At 42.7% G+C, this 9,637-nt stretch overlaps 1 protein-coding gene and 1 long non-coding RNA gene across 3 annotated transcripts; one reads left to right on the forward strand and one right to left on the reverse strand.

Annotated features, from left to right (window-relative positions):
* Positions 1–1,611: 1,611 nt before the first annotated feature.
* LOC135257077 (CLOCK-interacting pacemaker-like) lies at positions 1,612–7,787 on the reverse strand. Of its 2 annotated transcripts, none has more exons than XM_064339499.1 (4): positions 7,647–7,787; positions 5,889–6,070; positions 4,962–5,119; positions 1,612–4,641 (listed from the first exon to the last, which is right to left on the reverse strand). In XM_064339499.1, exons 1-4 carry the CDS (start codon positions 7,682–7,684, stop codon positions 3,796–3,798), a joined length of 1,224 nt encoding a protein of 407 aa, XP_064195569.1. In that variant the 5' UTR covers positions 7,685–7,787; the 3' UTR covers positions 1,612–3,795. The 2 variants fall into 2 exon arrangements, with proteins under 2 accessions (XP_064195569.1, XP_064195570.1); XM_064339500.1 differs by lacking the exon at positions 7,647–7,787 and adding an exon at positions 7,246–7,585 and having other exon boundaries at positions 5,889–6,053.
* LOC135257078 (uncharacterized) lies at positions 5,943–8,514 on the forward strand. Its single transcript, XR_010330587.1, has 2 exons — positions 5,943–6,074; positions 7,653–8,514. It is a non-coding gene; the product is annotated as an uncharacterized LOC135257078 (long non-coding RNA).
* Positions 8,515–9,637: the final 1,123 nt, after the last annotated feature.

Genomic DNA, 9,637 nt, shown 5'->3' on the forward strand with positions numbered 1-9,637 from the left:
CACATTCAGAAGACCCATTATATTTGCTGTGCTTACTATGAAAAGATAGAACAACAGCTTTCCATTTACATAGATACTGGATCTGTCACAGTAGTACGTGCTCAGCTGTACATGAAAGATGAAGACAAGGTCTGTTGTACTGCACCCGGCCCAAGATTCTAAACAGAAAAATAATTATTTGCTTTTCGGGTGAGATGCATTTTTAAAAACAAAGATGAAGGGATGAAAGGCCAAATCACTCATGACGTGTGAGGTCATCGCACATTACCATCAGAAGAAAACATGCTCAAATGTGCTCCCTCACGTGCTGCATATGAATCATGAACTGCAGAGAGATCACATGGCCTGTATACCTACAAAGCTGATTATTTGCATAATTATGTCACATGTTCAGGCATTGATTAAATGTCCGACTGCAGTGAAGAGCACAGCAAGAGAATGGAGAGGATCATTTCTCAGCGTCGATAAGAAGCTCGTGTTTTTTTCAAAGCAGTTCCAATAGAGCAGTTCACTTCAAATGAAAGTGAAGGCTAACAAGATTAGCTAATATTTTCTGAATATATGAGACAATTAAGTGTCTTTGGCACCCCTTTGGTGTAATAAGTGTTTCTAAAAGTGGGAGGTGGCACAGTGGGTAAGGAACTGCGCTTGTAACCGAAAGGTCGCAGGTTCGATTCCCGGGTAAGGACACTGCCGTTGTACCCTTGAGCAGGTATTAACTGCATTGCTTAAAGTATATCCAGCTGTATAAATGTATAAATGGATACAATGTAAAGTGCTATGTAAAAAGTTGTGTAAGTCGCTCTGGATAAGAGCGTCTGCTAAATGCCTGTAATGTAATGTAATGTAAAAGCCCAACAGATGCCATCAGACTAAATGGAATGGCAACTGTTAAACATCAAGTTTTCTTAGACAATCAAAAACACCACTGGGGGATTTAACACAGCCTGCATCCAGCCATGTTTAGTCCTGTTTAGTTTGCTGACCCTTACACACCCTTTTTGACCTTTCAAGGTAGAACAAGAGACACAACACACGTTGATGTTAATAATAATATTTCTAAAGCCTTACAAAACTTCAATGAAAAAACTCCACTAGTACTGTGAAAGTTTCACGTGATCTCTCTCACAAGTTACAGCTTCCCGAGCTGAGGTTTGGAGCACTCTGGAAATGGAACACCCTCACCAACCACAGAGATTTAACACAGTCACCCATGGTCAGTTCACCAGTATCCTTTTCTTTCCTGATATTTCAATACGAAACAGAAGTGCAACTGCATGCCTACACGCACAAACTGTACACACTGAGTCATTTTAAACATGCAGTCACAGGTTCAGACTGAGTCAATATAAGTTCAGGGTTGATCCTCCACCCGATTTTTTAATATCTTTTTACAGGCCTTTATGTAATGTAGACAACTCATTACTTGTTTTATTTGGGAATTTCAAGAGGGAAGTTCATAAGTTTCTGTTTATAAGTTTGCTGTTTATAGCTGACCTTGGGTTAGATTTTAACCTCACCCCACCCAAATTCTCCAAAGATCAAAGAAAGTACCTTTGGCAAAATCACATTTGAATTTGTTTTGCAAAGTGTAGAGGCCTGAAGCAAGCATTAAGTTTCTTTCTCCCACACATTGTTTAATTATTTAATTCTCCGTTGAATACATGAGTTGTGTTGTGTAAGTACTCAACACAAGTAACAAACCAGTTTCAGAAATTCACTATTCTAGGAGTACTGCAGTTTAACTGAATCTGGCCTAAGAAAAAAAATGTGTATTGTATAGCCATCTGTCAAGAAAGTCAAATCTATTCAGCACTTGTACAGTGGTGGTACCTACGTAGTATTAAGGAGATTGCCAAGACAGTTTTAATGTCAATACTTCAGACTGTCTTGCTGTCTGGGAGTGCAATTCATTGCTGTATAATTAGTATATGTAAGAATGAATTATATTATCGTATGAAATTATTATACAACTAAGAACATAAATAGAAATCACACACACACGGCACATGAACATGGGAGATAATGTTGTCTACAACTTATTCTATTATTCTATCTTATTCCAAGTTCACTCCCCCCTATTGTTAATGTACTTTGTCATTGGCGGCTTCACAATTACAGACACTTTATAGTGCTTAACGGCTGAGATAAAAAGATAAGTACTTAAAACAGGTTCAAAATATATTTTCTTAAAAGACCAGAAATGTATTATCCCCTAAATGAAGCTTTGTAAATGAAACGGTTACTTTGCCATTTTTATTTGTTTCTCTCGTTTTCTTTAGCTGCCTCAATAAGCCCAGTAATCACAATTTAAAGCAGGCCGAAATGCTGCAGTCCTATTGTCAGAGTGCAGCATAAAGTCGTACAAAAATAAATAACCAAAGCTCTGATATGGCCTTTTTTGCGACATAACGTCGACAACGTTTCTTTTTTTTTCTCCTAAAGATGGGGGAGAAGCACGTGTGAGGCCCTTCTAGGACGACATCGCGGTGCCACAGCTCCAGGAGTCTCCGGCACTTTTCGACAGAGCACCGGAAGTGGCGAGGAGGGATTTCTTTGCGTCGGCGAGAAATTTCTCCTCGAGGTTTGTGCTGTTCCGGGGGGCGTTCGGCAAAAACTGCTGACAGTGTCCTTTGGGATCCGTGATGGAAGCTCTGAAGAAACATGTCCAGATCGATACATGTCCATGCTTCAGTCTATATTTCAAGGGACTTTTCTGGTTCGTACACAACTTTGTTCGTGCTTCATAGTCTTTTCCGTGCCACAGATTGATATAGGTTTACCACATGCCAATACTTTCTTCAGTTGACATCAGCACATTGAAAATGTCATAAATAGAACATTATCGTTATTCATTTTTATCGGCATCAAGACAAACAATCCATGATGCGTTATTATTCAGTCACCGCTATATAAAAAGATTAAATGATCTGCTTGGTAACTGAACTGGGAGAACTATGGTCAAAAATTCAAATTTTGTTAATGTACCTCGAGATTAAGCTCACAAAATCATTCAATGGAAGACGGCAAATTGAAAAGTAAGACCTGCTTCTTAAATATTTCTATGTAATGGAATCCTCGCTGTGCATGGTGAGCCACATTGGTGAGCCATTTTGTCACATTTCTTTCTGCCTAGAGTACTGCAAAGTTGTGGCTTGCATCACCAACTGAAGGATGATGCCGTTTGGAATGCTTCATCTCGTGGACGCTTTTTTAAATCATTTTGATCCCTATTTTTTCTCAAAACGTGAGACACTGTGACGTCCTCCATCAATTCAGGAGGAGCATAAAGACATGCATTATCTTCCAAAGTGGGTGCCACCAAACCAAGTGTATGTACGATAAACAATGGAAGATTTCAAAGTTTTTGACCAAAGTTTTCTTATAAGCCTTTAGTTAACAGCCAACCTTCGTTTAAATGTAAATTACTTTTAAAAAACGAAACATCTGCAGGGGTCCACAGTGTTTTCCAATTCAGTAAACTGACAGCACCAGCTGTGCTAGAATTTCCATGCCTTATACACATATCCCTTTGATATCTTAATGTTCCCATAGTCCCCAAATACAGCGTAGGGCTTGACCTCCTTGGAAGTGATCGACAGCACCTTTGGACCAATCCCCTCACCAGAAATGTGACAGCAGCCTCTCGATGGTGAGGTACAGCTGGACGTAAAAATCCCAATCCCACCTCGATTTGGACTGTGAGATGTTGCAGCTGTATTCTGTTTGTCGGCGGCTATCTGTCTGTCGGCCCGTCAGGTGGACGGACCATCGTCCCCGGTCGTGCTGCGGGGTTCAGGGCAGCCTCTCCGGAGCATGCTTGATCTCCTCTTCCATGGCCTCGGGCCCCGCCTCCTGCATGGCCTTCTGCAGCCTGGTCCAGACCTCGGGGCTGCCGCTCTGCACGGCCTCCCGGAAGAGGCCCGCCTGCGTCTGCAGCCGCTCCAGCTGGCCCTGGCTGTGCCGGTTCTGCCGGATGAGCTCCTTGATGCGCAGCGTGATGTCCAGCAGCCCCGACTGGCTCAGGATGTTGTAGGTGTTGCAGAAGCGCTTCCGCTTGCTGTCGCAGTCGTCGTCGGTGGGGGGGCCGTCCGCCTGCTCCACGGGCCACGAGAAGGGGGCGAGAGCCCCGGCCTCGGCGTGCGGGGACGAGGGTTTGGCCGGGGAGGTGGACGGGGCGCGCTCCGCGTTGTCGCTCAGGGGCCCCGGCTGCTTATTCCCTAAGACCCCGCTGCTGTCTGCGCTGGGCTCCTGGAGCGAAGGGCATTGCTTGGGGGATGGAGCCCGCAGGCCGGAAGTCACAGGGAGTGCGGGAGGGGTGAGGAGAATGACGCCGGCTGGGCAGCTCTTCTGCTTTTGTGCACGACGGCGCCCCCAGTGGCTGGAGGCCGAACTGCTCCGTTCGGTGGAACCGGAGCTGCCTTGCTCTGACGAGCTGTCCCCTGGGTGGGGGGCGATCTTGGGATAGGACTTGAGGATGGGAAAGTACTTCTTGGAGCGCCGGCGCTTCATAGACACGCTCCTCTGCAAGGAAGGGTTGGCAGACACCATGGGCTGCAGGAAGACCACCTGAGGCTGTGGAAGCATCTCAATCGCAGGCTGGAAACCCCATGCATTTGGTGACTGAGGGGTATCATTTGGCTGCAAAAGCAACATACACATGCGTTAAAGATAACTTCACACGTCAGATGCAGAGCAAGTGATACAAGTACAACTAACAGCATGTGAGCCTCCAAAGCAGAGCAAAACAATTAGTGCATATACAGTATATTCAGCTAATTCATACCACTTTCAATATTAGCAACTTTAGCAAATATAACACAATTTACACACATTTAAAAAAATTACAATTCTTTCAGGGAGATTCTTAAATATTTCTACACATTAATAGAATGGTGTACTGCACTTCTTCCAAGACCTTCCAAAGACCATGCAAGGTGCTGGGATTCTCTGGCTCATACCTGCTTGAGGAGGGCGTTGTTCATGAAGATCATGGGGGACAGGCCAGAATAGGGCGCCCCCATCACCAGCTGAGACGTCTGGGCGCCTGGGTACATGCCCTGAGCAGTCTCGTCCAGGTCCATCTGATCCAGAGCACTCAGGTGCTCCGAACTCGCATCTGTGGGACCGTGAGAAACAGGCAGCTAATGGCAGTCCGCAATTTTATCCATCATTTTATCCAGCGTTCATTTTTCAGTTGTCAAGAACATTTGCGTCCCCAGCAAAAGAATCTGTAGAGACTCTACATCACTAATTTAATTACTGTCATGCAGTAATTCAATTAGTATGCACGCCCAGCACTACAAAACAGTAAAGCTAGCTACTTTGAATTTGATTACAGTTTATGGGACTTGCTCCCTGTCTCCTTTAAGTAAGTAAATGCTATCTTCATTTGGTGTGAGGAAATTAGCCACATGCTGTAATATACACCATCTTGTTGCAAGTTTTCACTGGTTCGGATTTAGGTATCATTCACTTACATCCTCATCATCATCTTCTCCACTGATCCATTTTAAAGGCATGCCATACAAGGTGTAGAGACACACTTTGCATTGTTGTTTATAAAAATGGAGACATAAAGATCAATCTTTGTGCGACTGTTGACTATATAAAATCAACAGTGATCGCCTGCAAATGATAAACAAGTGTCTGGTACGGCCAGTGTGACACATCAATGTTTAAAGAATGTGGCAGTGTGGCATAGGGGCCAAGAAACCGAACCTATTTTACTTACAGTATTTACGATATGCCTGCAACGCTAGTTAAATATCCCACTGGATAGATTATCGTCCTTACCCAGTGCCATCGGGTTGCACGGGGTAATGGTGTCTGCTAAAAATAAATACATAAAAAAATGAAACGGTAACAGTAGCCAGGGAATGGCAGACCTGAGAATCCTGAGTCCCTCTCGGACTCTGGCTTGAGGCCTTCCACCTTCATCCGGCTCATGGCGACAGATGACGGTTTCTGTTGGCTGTGCGCTCGAACTCTGCCGCTCATAGTTGCTCCGATCTTTCCAGTGCGCTTGTCGTCTCTCAGGCAAACCGCATCTCCTGCACCAGAGGGACGTCTTAGTAATGGAAGGGCGTAAAAGAAGTCATTGCCTCGCTCCAAAGAGCAGGCCTTCCTCTCTGAGACAGAGGTTCCCCTACAAACAACTAGAAACCATGCGAATGCCCCCCTCAAAAAATAAACCTGTTCGAACTTCACCTTGGTTCCAAAAACTAGACCTGCCCCATGCAAAAGTCTCGTGGGTTGCCATTTAATGGTTTACTACAATATTCACAGCAGTGTTTTTACTGTAATACTGATGCTCCACACCCTTTATTGTGCACCATTACGTCACTCTGGATGAAGGGACAATAATTATCAGAATCACAAGTATGAGAACACGCAAATAAAAGATTTTACAACATTGGGCTATATTATGTTTCAGCACTTATTCGGTGCGCACAGTTACAGCATGGCCTAGCATAGCGTATTATGTTTATGTGAACATGGCTTCAGATGGGTTTGAGATATAGTCTATGTATAGACTCAAGGTATATCAATGACCACAACCCCCCCACCCCCACACACACACCCATTCACATCATTTACTACACTGATTTATGTTTTCATTACCACCCCTCACAGGGCAAACCTTGGCACCCTTTGGCCCTGGGCCCTTGGGTCATATTTTTCTGTCCCTGCCTATAATGTATAAGCTTGAGATTAATATGAGTATGTACGCAGCACTGCTTAGCATAATATATATGCCTGTATTTTATACATGTGTACTATTTCAATATTTCAAGACTTCTAACAATCATTCAATATTTGCTGTTCTTCTGAAAGAGGTTACCCGGTTGCATATTTTCTGTAATTATGTATGGATGCTGCGAAAGATTTTGAGAAAAACAACAGAGATCTTTCATTTAATCAACACTGAATTTCTTGAAGGCAATTTATCCTATGCAATTGGCAAAGAGCTGAAATGTAACCACGCATTAACAGAACAAATTATACAAAGTATTCTGTTGTACAGTAGTGGAGAGATGTCTACGCGTCGACGGAAATCATTTGTACAGGATACATGCAATCTTTCCAGAACGCCATATCGGCTAGCCTATTCATGTGGCCAAACACGGGACATCAGCTTTTGTTGCAGCACTATGGGCACCACCTACTATATTTGACTAAATTATAATTCTGAAAATTCCAAACAATATTTTCAGCATTTAAATATACACACATTATACATACCTGACATTATTTCACCCCAAAATGGCTCGTATCACCAATTTCAGTGTTGACCTTTCTAGCTATGTAACCATGCAAGCTAATTTTGTTCCGTGAGCTGCCTACAGAACGGCTCATTCAAATGCACGATGTACATTTCTCGCTAAACATTGAACGCATTTATTTATAAAACACCGTGCCTTCAAATAACTATTAAATATGTAGCTTAATAGCTAATTGTGTGTCAAATCCTCTCAGTTCAGAACGACTCAGTTGTTGCGAGTTCACTCCCCGAGCAGCCCCGTCACGTAGCCAGCTCTACCATACACGATGCAGAGCACGCGACAAGAAAACACGTAGGCTACTGTTACTGTATACACACCAGCACACAGAACTCGTGATGGATAGTGCAGTCAACTACTTACCCGGAGTCAGTTTTTTTTTTTTTCAGTTTCAGCACCATTCAACTATTATTTTCATTTAAAATTGAACACACACATCTCTACGAAAGTGTACTATTCATTGACATTACACTCATCCGCAAGGAATCTCTGTAAACATAATCCTTATTCGGTATATCGGGGCGTGGCTAAATCTACAGTTCTGCAATACGTCACTGTTTTTGACTGATGTGTCCTCCCATATTTGACATTTCCTGAGCTGTCATTGGTGGACGCGAATGGCATCGAGCCTAGAAACGTGACTGTATGTTAATTTTATGGTATCCCGAGTACATTGTGTTCTTCCGCGACTTGGTAAAGTATGGCGCAAACAAATCACATGTTCCAAGAGAGGAAGACTGTTTGTTCTTGGTGTCAGTTTACGTTATGTAATTGTTCTCACATAGTTAAACTGGAACTTTGCTATGTGCGCCTAGTTCAACGAAGTGTATCAAAATTTAAGTGACAGTTACTGCGTGGAAACACAATCGTTTGTGCTGGAACGAACTTCAAATGACGGAAAACCATTATCTTTCCACTGCAGGTGCGTCCCAGACAGCAAGCACTCGTGGACCAGATTCGACTGATTGCTGGCACATTTGGTTGAGTGCTGGCCAAAGACTGTAAAAGACTGGCACGGCTATTCACATTTGGGCCAGAGTCAATTGTCACGTGTGCTTATTCACACGAAGAAAGTTGCTAGCCTTTCACTTAATCAATCTATTATTTTGCCCTCAGTTGTGACGATATGTAGCTGATTTGTCTTGGCTTGACATAAGAATTAAGAGTACGTTATAAAATCAATTTCTGTAATGTACTGGCATATCTGAAACATTAAAGGCAAATACTCGGAGGATCTCTTTCATTCTTTAAGAAAGAAGTCACTCCTAGTTGCCTTATGGGATGCAACAGTAGTGGTGCTAGTTGAAAGTGTACTTTTGGGTCAAGATAGGAAATACTGGGTCAGCCAATGTGTATTGAACGCTACTGTTTTCAGACTGGGGTGTCAATGATATTGTGATATTGGAGTCTACTCTGCACAGTGATGGAGAAATAGGGAGCTGGGGGGGGGGAGGACACTGCTACCTCTTGCCTGAAACTGGCTCCATAAACATTCCAGCAGTTAAGAGTTAACCATTACGACGTACAACAATTCAGTTAATAGAATAGAATTTAATTACAATGTGCGTTACAAACACAGATTATGCACCTTTTTTTTTTACAGAACACTAACTTTTTATATTTAACCTGGCAAATAGTTTTGGTTTCTAACTGATGGATTCAGGACATTGCAACTCATGCAACAACAGCATTATGCCACTAGAGGGAAACAGAAAACACAGTTGTTGAACAAATGCCTCCTCAAGATCTTGATGAAGTTCATTGATTTCTTTTCCTGCCTTAGAATGGTTCATTATTGATTGATACTTCTATTGGACATTTCCCCTGCTAAGCATGTGATACTACATGAATATTTCCTGACATCTCTAATTTCAAAGCCCAACCCCCAAAGTAATATTGTGCAGTGAACAGGCAGTCTAGTGGAAAACTGTTCTGAAACACCCTTGCTCTGTATGTTTTTCCTTTTGTGTCAGCAATCTGACTGGCACTGCAGCTGCAAGTTAGAGTTCTTAAGTAGCCAGATCCGCAAAACTTAAGTAATGGAAACCGGAAAAGGCATCAGCAACAGCCTTTCATTGAAGCTGCTGAACTGCAGATTTTCTCTCTGAGTCCTCTGTGGTTTAGCAGTGTCACCTTCACAGGTTTCATGGTAGCATCCAAGACATAGCTTCTACACAACAACAAGAAAACCATGTCACAATACATCTTTAAATAATTTCATTACATAAAAAAATCTGTTTCTTAATGCTGAGGACATATTGAATTACTACTAATTTATTCATGTGCAATACGGCATCTTGGTTAATTACTCTGATGATGGAAATGAGAAAACCAAATATCATGACATGCAGCAA

The sequence above is a fragment of the Anguilla rostrata genome, chromosome 6 (genome assembly GCF_018555375.3).
Source record: "Anguilla rostrata isolate EN2019 chromosome 6, ASM1855537v3, whole genome shotgun sequence".
Taxonomy (NCBI): Eukaryota; Metazoa; Chordata; class Actinopteri; order Anguilliformes; family Anguillidae; genus Anguilla; species Anguilla rostrata.